This window comes from Rhipicephalus sanguineus, chromosome 1 (genome assembly GCF_013339695.2).
Source record: "Rhipicephalus sanguineus isolate Rsan-2018 chromosome 1, BIME_Rsan_1.4, whole genome shotgun sequence".
NCBI classification, from domain to species: domain Eukaryota; kingdom Metazoa; phylum Arthropoda; class Arachnida; order Ixodida; family Ixodidae; genus Rhipicephalus; species Rhipicephalus sanguineus.
The window spans coordinates 90,948,731-90,966,618 of NC_051176.1; the positions used below are offsets into that span (position 1 = coordinate 90,948,731).

Genomic DNA, 17,888 nt, shown 5'->3' on the forward strand with positions numbered 1-17,888 from the left:
GTCAAGGTAAAAGTTTAATTTTTAAATTTCACGCTGAAAGTCTCCGCGCGTGTCGTCATGGATTTCAAAAGTGTGTTTTTCGTATTTCGGTGACATTGGCCCGACGAAATTTCCTGAAACTTGGTATGTTAAGTCTATGTTCCCCCCAGAGGACAATGTACTTCATTTTTACTGATTAGGAACCACGTAGGACCTAGTAGACGCCGTCAAAATCTATGACGTCACGGCGTTTGGGGCGGGAATTTCAAGGTGGTGTCGCCAGCAGCATTTTCTTTTTGCGCGTTATCTCGCTGCAGGAATGGTGATTTTGCAATTGCGAAAAATGCAATTTACTAATATATGAGAAAATCGTTTTTCTCTTTGGTGTCGCCTTAACGTGCAACTAAATCTCTAACATTCCGAACGCGGCCGGGTTCGAACCCGCGTCCTTCGGGTGAGCAGCCGAGCACCGAAACCCCTGTACCACCGAGACGGCGCTGTAGTAGTCGAGAGTACGCGCACTACAGTCCGGCCGTGCGTTTTTAAGGACTTCGGGTAGTGGCGTGACATGAACATGACAAAGACTTTCAACTCCACGGTGCCATGGGACCCGCTTTCCGGTAACTGTTCAGCGTTGTCGTCGTCAACGTCCTTGTAAGACGCCTTATCGGGCCACACCTAGGACGTGTGACGTAGATAAGGATTGAAGTGAACTTGTCTGCATGCCAAGCTCCTCTCGATCCTGTATAGACGTTTCTTGATGTTTTTTTAGTACACAGATACGCACTGAAGGTGGGCCTCAGTGTGTCAATCGCATCGGGTAATTACGAGATTGCATATGACGAGGAGACCGTCAATATGAGCGCTTTTTTGGCAGCGGCGATCTTACAGGCTATGTTCCGATGATAACAGTCGATCGAAATAGCAGTCCACAAGAAATCGGAGAGGCCTTTGTAAAAGCTGTAGCCATTTGTGCTTGGCTATTTTTACTCTTTTGTTATTTTTCATTAACATTTTCGGAGTTGCTGTTCTGTAGAAAAATTTGAAGTGACGTATTACCAATCTTCACTTTTTTATGTACTATGCGAATTACTGCATTTTCCGCACGCGCGCGCTGTATGTATTGTAAATAAGCTTAGAACGACAGAAAGTTGACCTTTTGAGTCCGTGTTTGCACGCCTACGTTCTTTTATCATGAGTTGTAAATAAACGTGTAAATCAATGTTTTTTTATCTTGCGCCGCGTTTGGCGTTGACGATCGTCTTGACGTTTTTTTCACGCTGGCCACGTCAATGTGTATTTACCAGATCGCCTAACAAACAACCCTTTTGGGTCTGGCTTACACACTAGTAAAGAAGAAGAAGAAAAAAAAAAAACGCCATGCATCTCCCCCGGTCCCCTTTCTTTGTAAATGGTACGCTTACTTGCTCGAGTAGTGTAATTACTATGTAAATAGATCGCGGACAGCATTATTTTAACGTTACGAGGCACCATAGAATAATTGGAGCCTGGGCGAGCCTATGTGTGATTTCTTAATAGTGGAAAGTCTTTTTTTTTTTTTCATTTTTTGCACTCTGCAGTTTTTCACCTGTCCCCCTCAAGCATCAAGAAACGTTAAAGCGCGCTTGTGTCATATTAGATGTTGAAATTTGCGCTTCTGCATTCTGGCAGATGCGACTTTGTGTACTGCTGTACACAAGCATTTTAACAAAAGGGTTGCTGCTGCATGTGGTGTTAAAAAAAGCTCATCGCGAAGTGCGGTGGCCGGTGGTAGTCCCTGCTAGACGAGGCGGCTCTACGCCGGTTTGAACGGCGCCTGTCCAAGGGAGGTTTTGTTTTAAAGTACTCTCTCCGCCTCGTCAAATATTTTTCCTTCTTGTAAGAACACAATCGGAGTTGGTTGCACTTGCGACAGCGTGTGGCAGTGTCGCAGCGTGCGTTGTTCTTCGGTTAGCCGTTAGAAGCAGGTGGCAGCTCGCGTAGTCAAGAGTCATCAGTGCAACACCACAAGAAGGCCCCGTGCATGACCGGTGTCTTTACACAGCCGAACTACGACAGCTGACTGCGGCCACTAACCGATGCGAACTAGAGTTACTGTATATAGTACCTTTATACAGTAACTCTAATGCGAACCATATCTCGAGAATTTTTTCGTTGCGCAACTCTGCACGTTTTTAGTGGAACGCACTTCGTGCGGCCCATTTTGGCTCGACCGTGCGTCGGCGGCGCCATCTGCGAGTTTTTTTGTAAAGCATAAGGCGCATGGCTTCTGGGCGGCACCAAGGGATATCGGAATCCGGCCGCGCAGTTTTGTTGGCATTGCATTGCGTAATAACAACTGGTCGAGCACAGGAATCGCGCGATAACTCTTATCTTCCGTAATGACTCCTGAAATTTCAAGATGTAATCACGTTGACTGACTTCAAGACTTAGTGGATTCAGTAGCAGTAGCTCAACAATCTTGATTGCCGGGAGAGAGAGAAAACCAGAAAAGCATATACAGAAAAGGGGGTTGGGTTTCTTTTGAGCCGTGTCGTGGGGCTCCGACCGGCTGTGATTTCGCGCCATCAATAATAATTATTTGTAATGTGTGCAGTGGCAGTGTGGTATGGCTGGGAGGTGGTGTCTACACTATCTGCAGTAGAGATATACAATACAGCTTGTGGGGAATGGCATCAGGGCACAGCTGTGTGGGGGGACTGGTATTCACAAAATACCCTGAAAACTTACTTACGATTAAGATAAGTGCCTGAAAGATACTCTACTTCAGAATATATTTGAGGACACAATAATTACAACAAAAAAGGTTACTTATTTTTAGTGTACTTGAAGCTACAATTTCATCCACAAGCGTGACGAGAAATTCGAGATGGCCAATTAGCACTTGCAAAAAGTTGGCTACCAATGTGTTTGTGTCTTGCTCTTGCTATTGTATTTCATTAGCACTTGAAGACAATGTGTATGGTCAAAAAAGTAAAAACTGAAGTACAAAATTTTACAAAGCCCCATTTGTTCGCTTTTCTGTGGCTGTGAATGTTAATTTTCTTTTTATGGGGTTGTTTCACGAGCTTGCTGCTGCAGAATATGTACAGCCTGGTCATGGGCGCTATGCCCACCAAGGTAAAATTAAATAAAAGTAAACACGCTTTGGCTTGTTGGGCCAGGAGGGCCAATTGGCTCTCCTTTCCCTCTTCCGCAAGCCATGCCTCCCTCTGCCTATGAATGAAGGAAAGAAGATAACCTTTAAGAGCTCGTTTTCCTTTGTTAGACGAAATATTAATGAGAAATAACAGACAATAATGCCAAGGAAAGTATAGGGGACGTTATTTGTAGTAATCAGGATATAAATGTGAAGAAAGTAAAGTGGACCAAAAGATAACTTGCCGCCGGCAGGGACCAAACCTGCGACCTTCAAATAACACGTCCGATGCTCTACCACTAAGCTACGGCGGCACATATATACCCTATAAAGTGGACGGGGTGATGACCGCCACCATAGCTGCTGAGGTTTTGACTGAATCAAATGCTCTCTCGTAATCTCTGAAGGCTATATGTAGGGGTTAGTTATATTCTGCACATTTCTCTCGCACCTGAACGATAGTGTGAATAATGGTCTATTGAATTCGCCTTTACGAAACCCTGCTTGGTCATTTGGTTGACTGATTTACCACATTCAGTGTCCATTCGCTTCGAGTTGTCGGTTAACACATCTGTGTGCTGCTAATTGCTAACCCCCTGGTTAGCTCAATTGGTAGAATGACCGACTGCTTTGAAAACGTGTTGGTCCCGGGTTCAAACCACGGACCAGTACAAATTTTTCGTGGTATCGAATCCTAGCCACGGCGGCTGCATTTTTGATGGAGGCAAAAATGTTTGAGGCTCGTGTACTTAGATTTAGGTGCACGTTAAAGAACCCCAGGTGGTTGAAATTTCCGGAGCCCTCCACTACGGCGTCTGTCATAATCATATCGTGGTTTTGAAATGTTAAACCTCAGAAAAAAAATTATATTTTTCGTCACCTTAAAAGGTTTTCTTTCCAAGAAATCTGTATGGATTTCCTTGTGGCTTTGTGCTACAAATAGGTCATGTTAATTTTCCCTTTTATAACCCTTCTTCCACCTTGCAGGATTCTGTAGAACTGATTTGCTGTAATAAAGTGCAGTGTTGTGCAGTAATAAATAAGGACGTTAGTACAAGCGTAATCCAATAAAGTATAAGCTCAAGCTGGTAGACAAGCTCCTGTGGAAGGCTAGTCTGAAACGATGGTGGGCTGTATGGGTGGGAAAAATAATAGTCATGCTTGATGTTAGTTGCGCCCACTAATTAAAACAATGCATGCGTTTTAATACGTACCCAAGCTGGGTACATACATTAGAAAACAGTGCATATGTCCAAGTGGAAAATTGTACAACCTGACCGAAGCTTCGGTGTGTTTGTTGGCATTACTTCAAAATTTTGCAGCCACGTCAACCAAAGCTCAGTTTTTCCATTGCTTGGTTGGAGAATCACTAGGTGCAATAGACACTCATTTTGTCTGTGCCTTTTGTCAACGCTTTTTTTCTTTTGGAGACTCCCCACTGTGCCGAAAGTTGCCTAATATGATTGCATGGTGCATAGCGTTGCTCATGGAAGGTTTAAGATGCAGTGTTTATAAATGAACATTCCAAGCAGATGTGCCCCATTGCAAATCTGACATTGCCCGTAGTGGTAAAGTTCAATATTGTGTCTGTGCCAAGCCATGTTACTGGTGTGTATACATGTGTTCATTGGTCGTTTGCAGGCACTCAGCAGCTGCTGGCATGTACCCAATGCCCCCGATGGCTTCCGGGGGCTTCAGGGGAGGCAGTAGCTACGCGCCGCCTTTGCCCAGGATCAACCCTCCTCTACTGCCTCCAAGTATCATGCCCCACGGTCTGCACCCGGCTCTAGTCACTCCGGGACCCAAACAAGAACTCTCCTCTCCTCTCCCCGACACAAGGTGTGCAGTAGTGAAAATGTGCTTCTGCATGCTTAGGTATACATTATATGGGTTAGGTTTTTGGGACACCTTCGCAGCTTTCTTTTGAGTTCAATAACGGTAGATATTACTAAAGAGTGTGCTTCTTGATGCCACTTGAATAAGTGAATCGGTTAGGTGTGTGTGTGTGTGTGTGTGTGTGTGCGTGCGTGCGTGCGCGCGCGCGCGCGCGCGTGTGTGTGTGTGTGTGTGTGTGTGTGTGTGTGTGTGTGTGTGTGTGTGTGTGTGTGTGGATACATATATATATGTAGTTCTTGCAATCCGCCTCTTTCACGTTGCGCATGCGCCCTTGCCCCAGCCAGGGAAAGCATAGAGGGCGTTAATTGTTGTCTCTTACTGTAATGACGCAATTATGACGTAATCGTGACATGTGACGCAAATTGAAATGAAGTGGATGCATCCGAGACATCTTGGAAGCTTTCATGCTGGCGATGCCAGGAAATTCAACAGCGCGCGTCATGGCCTTGAGCGCTTCAGACCGCCGGCGCGTGGCGGCACCCCGTGGCGGCCGCCGTAACTGTGCAGCCGTCATGAAGCCCGACCTGCCCGAACTCGATGAGAACCTGGTTGACCTAAGGTTGACGCGGTGCTAACAGGCTTTGTTTTACTTTAGCTTGACCGGCGGGTAGTAGTTAAGAACACCGATAGCGCGTTTTGAAGCGGTTTCAATAGACCGAACACCGAGCGATGTCGGCGAAGGCGTGTAACTCGCGAGGCGCGAAGGGGCGAGCAAGCGTGCGCTGGCAAATGTACTGGCGGTTTTGGAAACGACGATGTGCACCGGTAAGTACTGTCGTAATGGGCAGAGTACGCTGTAAGTGAGCGACTCATGTACAAAGTGTCTGAAATAGCGAGGGTGCAGTATGTGCAGTACGCCCGGTGCCGCATCGCATGAACGCAGGAGAAAACAAAACGACAAGCAGACGACCCGCTAATCGAAACCGGAAGTACTAACAGGGTTACTTTTTCGGTGTTTCTAAAGGGAGACGCATCCATACTTTTTGTTTATGGAACTCGAAACACGCGATATAAATACAACCGAGATTTTTTTTTCGTGATCATAAAATGATTCGTTTGATGGCCGTTTCCTTCCCATCGTCTGCGTAGAATGCCGAGACGAGAGCGATCGATTTGCAGCTGTCTGTGAAACGAAATTGTTAATTCCCTGCTGCGTGCTGTGTTATAATAATTGGCTCATTTGTACGCGGGAGTCTTGATCGGCAGCGTTTTCTGACTGTGTTCAAAAAGTGCTGCAGGACCCGCATGAGGGTTTACTTGTCAGTGTTTACATTCTGAATTCTCGTGTGGTTTATGGATGACACTTCTTAAGCTTGGTCGTCTCGTGCATGCGGAAAGAAGGACTTTCGGAGTGCACATTGTTGGTAGGATCCCAATACTGTAATATTCCTGTTGGTTGCTTCAGTGAGTGTGTTGGTCCACACCATATTGATTATTGATTCTCTCTGCTTCGAATGAGCTGGTATTTCAGCTACTCAGCTAGAAACAGGTCATTTTTTTTTTCTTTCTTGCATTTAGAAGTGCAAGCGTTGTTGGGACTTTTTAGCACAATTTACATCAGCATGATAAATTGGCTCAGTTTTACTCTCAGTTCTTAGATCATCCCTGTTTTATTTTTTTAATATTTTTTTTGCTCCTTGTTCTTTTCAGCGATATGAATGAATAAGCAAGAAAGAGGCATTAGCTTGCCTGCCAGAACAGTGTAGTTTAGAAATTTAGAAGAGGACCAGTACATAGTGTGGCATTAATTGGTGCACACTGGTTTTGTTTTCAGAGATGTTAGTGTCATGTTATAGATCTCGCACAGAAATTTTCGGTTTTCGAAATTTTGTTTTGCCAGTGGGGTGCCAACTAATTAGAATAGTAGGACTACCAGTGTTTTGTTGATATTGTGCATGTATCACAGCTGTTTTTGAGATGGATAGTGTGGCCCAAGTACAAATTCATGGATCCTAGGTATAGATGTGATTGTCTTATGGCATGCAAAAGAGATGTGCCATTGTCATGCAATTTTGGGATGCTATAGAGGTGTTGAATGATTTGCACACCTCTTCAAAATGAACAGTAGGTTATTGGAAGAAATTGCGTTATTATTCCTTTAAAAGTTACAGCATTAAATTCCTGTTCTGGTCTATCAATCCTACATTACTGATCAAGTAAGAAAGTATGAACCTCGCATGTGGTATTCTTGATGCTGTGTTGATTTCCACATAGTATTCGAGCAACAATAAAAAAAAAACTGATAATGTAAAGATTTCATTATTGTACTTAGGGTGATTAAGAAACAAGCAGCATGTTTGAAGGTTGCCTACATTTAATGTAGAATTTTTAGCATACAATAGCTACCATTTTCTTGCTGACTGTACTGTACATTATAACAACTACCTTAATCGGGATCACTCGTGGTGCAGCGTAAATATTTTTACACGTAGGGGTGCCCTAGCTTTGTCAGTATCCTCAATGCATAATGGGCGTTTCTTATGCGGTAAAGCAAGAAGTCAACAGTAAAGGTTATGTCATTGTGTATAGCTCTACAGTGGAGTTTGTTGCTGGTACGAATGCAGTGTGGCCCCTGCATTTCCCAGGCACCCACTAGCCATGTATCACCCACTGGACTCCAAGTGCAACCAAGGTCGACCAAGCTCCCGTGGTGACCTGGTGAACGGCGTGTCGGGTCTCAACGGCCATGGTGGTGGGCCACCTCCCAGCCAGCCACCCGGCCACCCACCCAGTAATGGCAGCAGCAGCAGCAGCCAACCGCACCAGCCACAGCAGCAGCAGCATAATGGCACAGAGAAGAAGCCCCAAAAGCCGACTAACCATGTCAAGAAGCCCCTCAATGCCTTCATGCTGTACATGAAGGAAATGCGTGCCAAGGTAGTCGCTGAGTGCACCCTCAAGGAGAGTGCGGCCATCAACCAGATTCTTGGGAGACGGGTGCGCTCATTTCCCCTATCTCTGTTGTTTGGCTCTGCTCATTATGTTCTGCTGAAGCCGTAATGAAAAATGGCAGTTGTCCCTTTATCTTTGGTATAACAAAGGAACCTAATTAATCTAAAGCATCCCTTGTGATAATAATTTAGTAGCTGTAGTGCCCTTCAAAATTTTGTCATTCTGTGGAATCTCATCGAGGTGTTGTGGCCCTACTAAAAAGCATTATTTAAGACTACACAAATTACTTGAAAGCAATGAGTAGAACAAAGCTTGAATTCTTCCCCTTTTTTTTTTAAATATGATGTTTTCTAATTGTTATAATTTTATAAAATCACCTGTGGTAGTAGGGAGATGCTACTTCTTAAACAGGATTATTAAAAAGCTAGCATTATTTGCATGAGGGATTCAAGTGTGTAATAACCAATAAAGGAGGGCTTGGGGGGGCAGGAGTTAAAGGAAGGAAACATGATAGGAGGAGATTACCAAACAGAAAAAAAAAGAGAAAGTGAGACTCCTCAGTCTGCCACCTTGTGAAGGTGCACTTATTCATGAGAAATGCAGCAACATGTTCATCACGTTCTGCAATTAGAACAGCATTGGCCTCTTACAATATTGCGCATACTGCACGTTTACAAATTGTAGCTGGTGCATCTGCATGTCATATTTTCTTAGAAATAATTCTTAAGATCAAAGCATTCTTGAAGTGTTCGATAAAAATGGTTTGATATTATCGTTATTATTTTAGCTACAATTATGATGCATTTTTACTGAATTTAAACAGTGCTTCCCTCAAAATTAGTGCTTTTTTTTTTAATTTGTTTAGTGCAGCTGTTATTTGTGAAATCATTGGTCTCAATTCCTATATTACAGTTACTTTGTGCACAAAAGTTGATTAGTAAGATACTGTGTACTAGCCAATTGTGCATTTTGATTTCTTTTGCCAGTTATAACATCTACTAATTGCACTGGATTGCTCGAAGAAGCAGAAGTGTGCTATGTGCCATAGTCGATTTTTCAAAAATTCACTTTCATAAATAACATGAGGGCATCAGTTGACGTTCTTTGAATGGCAGTTAGTTGAGCAAGTTGGTAGAAATTCATCATCGATAAAAGTTTGGTGGAAACACAGACACGACTGAAGGGGAACAGACTACACAAATGACAACCAGGTGTGTTATTCAGTGGCATTAGTTTGTATGCAACTAGGCTGATATTGAGTCACGTCAAGTAGAAGTTTTGTGCCTTAAAACACTTAAATGAAAAGAGAAAAGCGAAATTGAAATTTCTGTCCTAGCATGCTTATATAACTATTTCGGATGATCAGTTTGCATGAAAATTTGGCCATAATGCATACCAATGATTTCACATAAAAAGCTACTACATCGATATTCCTGTACTGCATAAACTTCACCTTTGTAACCATTGTAAGCCTATTTTTCAGGACATGATTTCTTTACTACACTGCAAAAATGAGCTTTAGCTTCAGCTGTCTGGCATTCTTGTAATACTTTTCTGGGGTCTCTCTGGTTCATAAGCGAGATCAACTCAGAGTTAGAAGGGGGCGCAACGTCCGTAACATCTCAATGTCTTCGTCATCTTCTTTGAAGAACCACAGGGTGGCTATAAAAGTGGCCACGTATCTAACAATGTGTGAAATAAATGTGTCCCTTGAGAGAGACTCGTGACACATTTTTGCATTTTTTCATGGATACAGCCCGATAGCTTTTGGTCTGTTAGCTTCTCTTACGTAGGGAGCTTGACCTTCACTCGAGCACTGGCGAAAATTTGAGAATTAACTGATGCTGCCTAAGCTAGGGCTAGTGCTTGCTCATATTTTAGCATAGAAAGCTTGTCATCTGGGCAAATTTTGTAATCATGTGCTTAATCTGCCAAGAATGAACGAAAAAACTGAAGTCCGATGCTGTGACGATACCTCCAGTTGAATAATTTTTTGCGGTCTTCCGTTGGACGTAAGCTTTGATATTTCTTTACCCATAAAGGTATAATGCTGAAGGACATTGCCACCAACATGTAAAAAGATTATGCCTAAAAAATGCTTTTCTTTATTGAAGTTCTCTGATGAAGGTACATTGTGGGAAATAATATTGGCTAGACTGGAGTTGCTGGCAACAGCCAGCTGCTTTTTGCTTTTCTGCAAGAGGGTGTACTGCAGCTGTGCTGTTGCATTTGGTTGTCACATTCGCATCTCTTGCTTTTTCTTTGTTTCTTTTCCAGTGGCACAGCCTTTCCCGAGAGGAGCAGTCCAAGTACTATGAGATGGCACGCAAGGAGCGGCAGATTCACATGCAACTTTATCCGGGCTGGACGGCGAGGGACAATTATGCTATCAACAGCAAAAAGAAGAAACGCAAGAAGGACAAGAGTCAGGATGGAGGTAAGTTGGTCCCTAGCTGCTAGCATCGGCTTGATCTTTTGTTTCTGTGTGTGTAGCACCAAACACTGTGTTGCACTTTGTCAGTCAGTCACCAATTGGTGTAAACACCAGGCATTTTTAATGATGTGTACTCTAGTCAGATACAACCTAAAAAGTCCGAGAGGCCCTGCCCAGATGACTGAAGCGCGGCAGCCGATCGCCTCCGCAACTAAAGAAATAGTCCCACTCATGCACTCGGCAGTGTTCTCCGAAGGCGGGGTCGGTGGCCGTCCCTCTCATGGCATCAGTCTGGAGTATGCGCCCATTGATGCAGGCTTGTGTGCATTTGCCTTTGAGGAGAAAATCCCACGGACTTCTAAAATTGTTTCTGAATATAAGTTACTGACATTTCGGAATATTGGGGGTGTGTCCTTTTTTTGCACAAAAGCTAAATGAAAGGAGTTCTTTGAAATTAGGAGCAGATTTATCATTGTGGCACAAAAAAAAGGATCTCTAGGAAATGCAAATAAAGATTTGGTGCTGAGTGGCGGAATGAGAGTAGGAGTTTAATGTTGACTGCACGGGTCTTTCTATGCTGCCATTATTCTCTGCCTGAGAAGTTGTTCTTGTATTAGAATTAAAGTTATGCGCCCCACCAGTAGTTTTATCCATGAAATTTGAAAACTGCACTGGGATGGGACACAGAATATAGGTGACAAGACAGGGCAATCACGGGGCTTTAAAATTTCACTTTGTACTAACAAGCCCGCACTAATACACTTTTTCAATTTTACCCCCCCCCCACACACACACACACACTCAGTATCTGCTTATCTGAAAGTGTGTTGAACAGAAATAGTCAAATCATCCTACCAAAATGAAAATACAGCTTTTGTATTCGAAGTTGGTGGTGAGATCTATTCGCAAAAAAACAGCGTAGGTCATGCTCGACGATTTTGAGAATCTGAAAATACGTTGTGCAATTAGTGTTCAAGGCGTGTTAGTGAAAATATTAGATATTTTTGTTAGCAAAAGTTTTACATACACAACAATGTGGGACAACAATGACGAGTGAAATTGAACATTTGCGTTCAGTTAAAATGCTGCTTATTCAACGCTATTGCAATTAAGTTCAAAATTGAACTTTTTTTCAAAAGCTCCATAGACTCTCATTCACTCACTTAGCATAACATTTGCGCTTTCATCAAAGTATTTTACCACCTAACCTTTGACCTGCGCTACAATGTCCCTGACCACGATGTCTGTGGCTATATAGAAAATACGTTGACTGTATGTTTGTTAGCAGTGAAAAAAGATGCAGGTAGGAAATGAAGAGCGCTATGCTATGCAAGCACACAGTCTGGGTGTGTGCAGGCTGTTCTAGCGAGAGTGTAGAAGGTGACAAAATGTTGAGTCCCCCTGCTGACCTCACCTGAGAGCAGTTTGCAACGCTGCCATTGGTGGCATACGATGCCAATAGAGCAGGTAATGAAACCGGACACGTTTCCTCACGGAAATTCGCTCCATGTAAACTTGTGGCACTTGGAGCGCTGTAGATATCTTTGACTGAAGCCAGAGTTTATCACAAAAACTGCGCACCAAATCAAACTCTTCCTGTGCAAACCGTTTGTCAACTTACTATTTGCACCTGCAAGTGACACAATCAGTACTGTGCCACACCTGCATACCTATAACACTCGGCTTTGCATTTATGAGGGAATGTGAACTTGCACTGCAAGGCTTTCTTTGCTGAGTTTTGAGACTGTTGTATTTCGCATTTACAAGCAAGCATGGGCTTCGCTGTTTATTGGAAGATGCTTCTGCTCCACTCATCATTTCTTCAGAGTTGGTCTCCTTCACAATCATTGCAGTAAAACAGAAGTCAGTGGGACTGTGAAAAATCTTTAAATTATGTGGCTTTTTGAAGTAAGAGGAACACATGGAAAAAAAAAAAAATGTAGCCGGGGAACTCTGGATTACTGTGAGTAACCAGAGGTGCTGGCCTGCGGCTCCAAGGGTCATGTGTTTCAGCCATTCCTGTTCCCAGTTTTGTCACAAACCTGGAAAAATGACTGCCCTTGGAGCCACAAGGCAATGCCTTATAGCGATATGGATTAATAATAGATCAAGCACCCGAGCCTTGTTGCTGCCAATGCAAAATAAGTAGTACAGTTTATTGTATGCCTCACATACAGCTGAAATGCGTGCCTCCGGAAGAGGTGTGCTTCACTGCAGCATGGTGGTCACACATGGGCACGCTCCTCACAGCGTCAGTGCATCATAATGCAAGCATTAATTCCTTCTCTGTAGGATAAGGAGGAGGGAAAAAAAGAGGCCAGTTTGACAGAATTCACGATGTGAGCTGGCTGGTAAACACGAACTTTCCGAGTTTTCGAACTAATTCTTCAAAGCAGGTGTAGCAGGCAGACACTCTGCCAGCAACATCAGTGCACAAGTTGCCATAGCAACAGCCAATTAGAAGTCCGCATACATTGCAAATTTTATCATACTGGCCTTTATTATTTTTTTCCTTTTCCTAGAAAAAAATGGGCGAATGGTCGCATCATGATGCACTGATGCTACAAGGAGCATGTGATATACTGCCCGCGTGTGACTGCTCTGTTGCAGTGAAGCAAGTCTTCTCTGCAGGTGTGCATTTCAGAGGTCTGCAAGGCTTACCATGGACTATATGTATGTACACGCACACACACGCACACACACACACACGCGCACACACACACACACACACCATAAAATCCTGAGCAAGTGCCCCCCCCCCCATGGTGACAGATAATCCGACAAGATTGGGGGGGGGGAGCGCTTGCTTGGTCATGGATCAAAATTGAAGGTGGAGGTGGAAGATCCCCTAAGAATAAAAAATGCACACCCGTGCTTCTAATGAAAGTCTTTATTGAGTACGTATGCATTAGCTGTTTCCAGAACCGTGAATGAATCTGAAAATGGCAGGAGGGGAGGGTGGGGCGCTTGCTTTTGATTGGTGCATATTTCAAATCTCTTGGAAAAAGGAGGGGGGCGCTTGCTCAGGATTTTACGGTATATATATATATATATATATATATATATATATATATATATATATATATATATATTTCACTGGCAGCAATGAGGCTGGGACGCTTCATCTACGAATGAACATTGCTAAGTGGCATTGCTTTGGCTGGGAAGGGCTGTTGTTTTTTTAATTAAAAAATACAGAACTGCAGAAATTCAAATTAGGTGGGATTTCAAAATGACTGAGTTCAAGTTATTGAAATTTCACTGTACACACTTGATTGAAGTACATACTTCGTTGCAATATACTTGCTTACTTTCTCTTCACAAGTGTTCATTGCACTGTGCTGTAGCGTCCATTTAACAGCTTCTGCTGGCATTTGCAAAGGGATGTGAAGCCGCGAAGGAAGTTTTGGTTTATTATGAGATTTACTCGAGACCAGGATGCTACAGATTCCTTAAATTTAGGTGTTTATGCAACATGACATCAATCAATACCCTAGCCATCTTTGAACCACCTCTCTATGAAGAGTTTGCACGAACTGTGGGACCTGGCCTGTCATGCTTCTCAGCACTTCTTGCAAAGTGGGGTGAAAAAGAAAAGAAATTCAGTTGTGCAAGTAAAAATTTTTTTGCATATATGCAATAGCAATACAGACCTAAGAAGGAATAAGCCTAAAACCAGGAAAATTTAGCTTTATTTCTAGAAGGAAACAAGTGTCCACATACATGGACGCTAGGAACACCAGTTACACTAGGTCCATCATCAGTCTTCATCGTAGATGGGAACTTTGCCTGCTGATAACTCAGTTTCAATGCGTTAATCATTATTATCATCACTGCTTATCATAATCAGTGCCTTCATCATCACCATCATTTTAATGTGCTTATCCCCATGTTCGCCGCTTTCATCATCACCATTCAAGGCGCATTTACTTGCCCAGAGCTTTGTTTCAACGTGTTCATCATCATCTTCGTTTATTATCATTATCAATGCATTCATCGTTATGTTTGGATTGAACGCTTTCATCATAGCAATCAGCAGCAGCAGCATCATCATTCAAGAGGCTCTCCAAACCTGAGCATTCACTTCCGCTAGGCAACTAGATAATTATGACATGTATGTCTTTATCACTTAGTCCATGCCTTGAATGAAGCAAATAAATTGTAAGCACAACTTCTAAAAGGCGTATTTAGCCCTACTACAGATATTTGTGTAGAGCTGCAGGGAATCGAATGGGTCCTACTGCCACGCAGCATGCTGTCAGCGTCTCACAAGAACTCTGTATGCCTGGCATCCACAAACAACGCCACAGTGACAACTCAGCTCTCAAAACTTTGGTCGCTCACAGTCCAACAAAAGTTGCATAAAAACAAGATAAACCCTTCTTTTTCTCGAATAAAGCCAAATTAATTTTTAGAACTCTTAAGCATTTCAGGTGAACCTATCAAAAAAAAAATGTAGGCATACACCCCGACGGGTGACTTGAGGAGAACACTATTATTCTGTGCCCATTTACCGTAGTTTGTTCAGAGCAGTTGACATATAGAGATGACTTTATGAAATGCTCAAGCAGTGCCAACATTTCAAATAGATTTTTAAGGCAATGCGTTGGCTAGTTTAATCGCACTTCACTAATAAGTTTTGTCCACATTTGTGGACGCTGGGATACAAAGGTTTAAATAGAACCTGAAAACATCCTTGTTTACACAAACATGAACATGCACACTATGTACTGGCTACCATTGCACATGGCAATCACTCTAGGAGTTTTTCATTGTATCTTCAGCCATGCTACAATCACTCACACACTAATTTTAGTCTCAATAGTCAACAGAAAAAAATGTTTCAGATGAACTAGGGTACATCCAAAGTTAAACTCCTGCGCATTGTTTTTGTCATTTTTTGGCATGTAATTATTTTGGTTGATGGGCACATTTTTCAAAGCACTGTCAATTTTTTTTTTTTTTTTTGCAAAATACAGTTGAACTCACTTGAAAGTAATGTCTTGAATTTAATATAGCATCGCAGTGGTAATGTGTCCTGGTGAAAATACTCGCTAATTTGAGTGAACTTGGGAGGTGTGATGTTGTCAGAAATATGCTCCAAGGCCTGTGCTTACAAAAATTGCACAAAAATGCAAAGGTTACATTGTAGCAGACACTGTGATGGTGTGCTCAATGGCCCATATTAAGTGTCATCCTTTAATTTTCATGTAATCACGTAATTAAATTTCATGTAATTTTCATGAAACCAGCTTCAATTCTACGTGGCATTTTTGACAGATGGTCTGAACTAAATTTTTTAGGCCACATGCGGCACACATTGAGCTTGGTTGCATCTATCGGTGCTAGCAGTATGTACTATAGCAGTAGTTGTACCATTGAATTGACTGAAGGAATGAGAAGCCCAGTAAGACGGTAGTGCACCAATATTTTAAAAATATGGCGCTCTTGCAATTGTCTTATTGGCTAGGTTTGTGCCTTTTAACTCACGTGTTGATGTGCCTAAATATTTGTGCCATGTGAGGTGGCCTAGCGTAGCTTAATGATGAGTGGACATGCTGAACTGATCAGTGCTGTAACAGTAAAGATTTTTCCAACTTTTCACTGCCTTTACTTGTCTTGTGTATTCTTCAAAATGTTCTTTGTGTATACACACCTATGGGCATGTTAAGCTCAGGAAACAGTGACTCTCCCAGTTGTATTATGGTGAAGGACACAATGTATGTAATCCTTAAGTGAAAATTTAGTTCCACTGGCATACCAGCTGTCTCAACTAAATGTTGCCAATAATTTTAAAATAATTATGGCCTTTACGTCAATGTCACACACATTCGCTGTATGCTGATATGCATAAGTAGAAAAACTCTCGTTTTGTTGTTCAGAAATTATCACTTAAGTTGAATTAGCTAACTTCCATTTTACTTAATTCATTGATAAGAAGTATTTACAAAGGTTATGAACAATGGTCAAAGAAAGTATAGATAAGAATGTTTCAATTAAGCAACCTTGTTTTTTTGTGCTCTTTATTTTTTTCCAGTTCAGTAGAAAGCTTGTCACAATGTGGCCACATGACACTGATGGCAGGGCTCTTAAATGCTAGTCTTGATGAATAGGCCTAGCTTATTGCATTTTGAGCTAGCAGCCATGCTTTTTTACTGACATGTCAACACCTTCTGGCATACATTGTTGGTCCTTATCAAGTGCTGTGCTATGTCTTTGCTTTTAATGTTTGTAAGACAGACAGTACACCAAATCATGACGCATACACTTGGAACTGCTGCTATTGCTAGTGTATAGACACATTGTCACGTGGTATTTTTTAAGCTTTTGGTGCAGTGAACCTGGCAAAATGTAGGTTGATGCTGTTAGAAGTCATTTCTCAACGTCATGTACAATGTTTGCACTGACTCATTATCATTTAAATTAATTGAAAATTACCTGATTATATATTCTGAATAGGTGATTATTTGTGCTCAGTGAAAAAAGAATGCTTGTACAATGCTCAAGATAAAGCGAGCGCTGTTCATATAACACCCTCCATTATAATTTAATCCTTGGCAACACTTTGTTGGGACAGCTGCTATATGGGCCAGAATTGGCCTTTGGAGGAGTGTTTGTGTAGCCTTGACTGAAATTTTCGTTGAACTGGAGTCCATTGTTTTGAAGTTATTGTTTAAATGAACCGGACATGGCATCATGTGTAGCAAATTTTTTGCTATTTTGTTACCTTTGCCTTGCCATTCGACTAGTTCATTATTTTAGACTGATAGGTACACCTTTTTTCCATTCGGTTTCACAAAAGGTGTTTCATTTTTCTCTGCTAAAGCTCCTTGCACTTGGCCCCTATGTGTTTGCTTTGAAGTTTCAATTTTTGGCAAGCTCCTTGCCATTTTAGGCACACTATTGCTGGTATACTTTCATCATCTTCAGTTCATGGTGGCCATGAGTCTCTCTGCTTGGTTTATGCTTTAGCGGTGTGTCCTTATGTGTGCGTATGCTTGTGTGAAGTTTTAGACTTGCGTATGTCTTGCTGCTTTCTTCTTTCGCACATTCCGCACTAGTCTCTCATATCTTCTCTTTTTTGATTGTGACTTGACTCTGCATGAACCACACGCCAGGGCTCCTTTCACTGAATGGCTCGTTCGTTTGTTACACTTCTGACATGCAGCTGTGGCTAGGTCAATGGCAGTGTAAGTAAGATTTTGCTGAACACTTTCCTCCCTTTAGTTTTGGTCCTTGCAGTAAACCTCCCTCCCGCTTATCCCTTTGCTTCACCGCATGTGGGTTGCTTCTTTTCCCCTGCATGTAGTTTCACGACTGCCTGCTTGTTGGCCAACTCTATAATATTGCACGGTTGACCAAATTTGAAGGCACTTCTTTATGTTTTCATCTGCAGCCAGAAACTCCACTGTCCTGCTTTCGTTTTCTCTCTTATTTTCTTTTTCTCTGACGATATACTACATGTGGATTATTCTTTGTGCATCCTCTATGCATTGCTCAGTTTGTCTGAATACCTCCATCTTTTCATGCATCTGTGAGGCACTACAA

The 17,888-nt window shown here is 42.3% G+C and overlaps 1 protein-coding gene across 4 annotated transcripts in view; it reads left to right on the forward strand.

Moving 5' to 3' along the window:
• The window catches only part of LOC119393871 (protein pangolin, isoforms A/H/I/S), a 229,497-nt gene that overhangs the window by 197,460 nt on the left and 14,149 nt on the right, over positions 1-17,888 (forward strand). For 2 of the 4 annotated variants that reach the window (XM_037661056.2, XM_037661072.2), the window contains 3 exons: positions 4,760-4,957; positions 7,579-7,951; positions 10,184-10,343. In XM_037661056.2, the coding sequence (XP_037516984.1) occupies positions 4,760-4,957; positions 7,579-7,951; positions 10,184-10,343 (731 nt within the window). Of the gene's footprint in view, positions 1-4,759; positions 4,958-7,578; positions 7,952-10,183; positions 10,344-17,508; positions 17,531-17,888 lie in introns of all 4 variants that reach the window. The other 2 variants (XM_037661080.2, XM_037661065.2) reach the window with 2 other exon arrangements.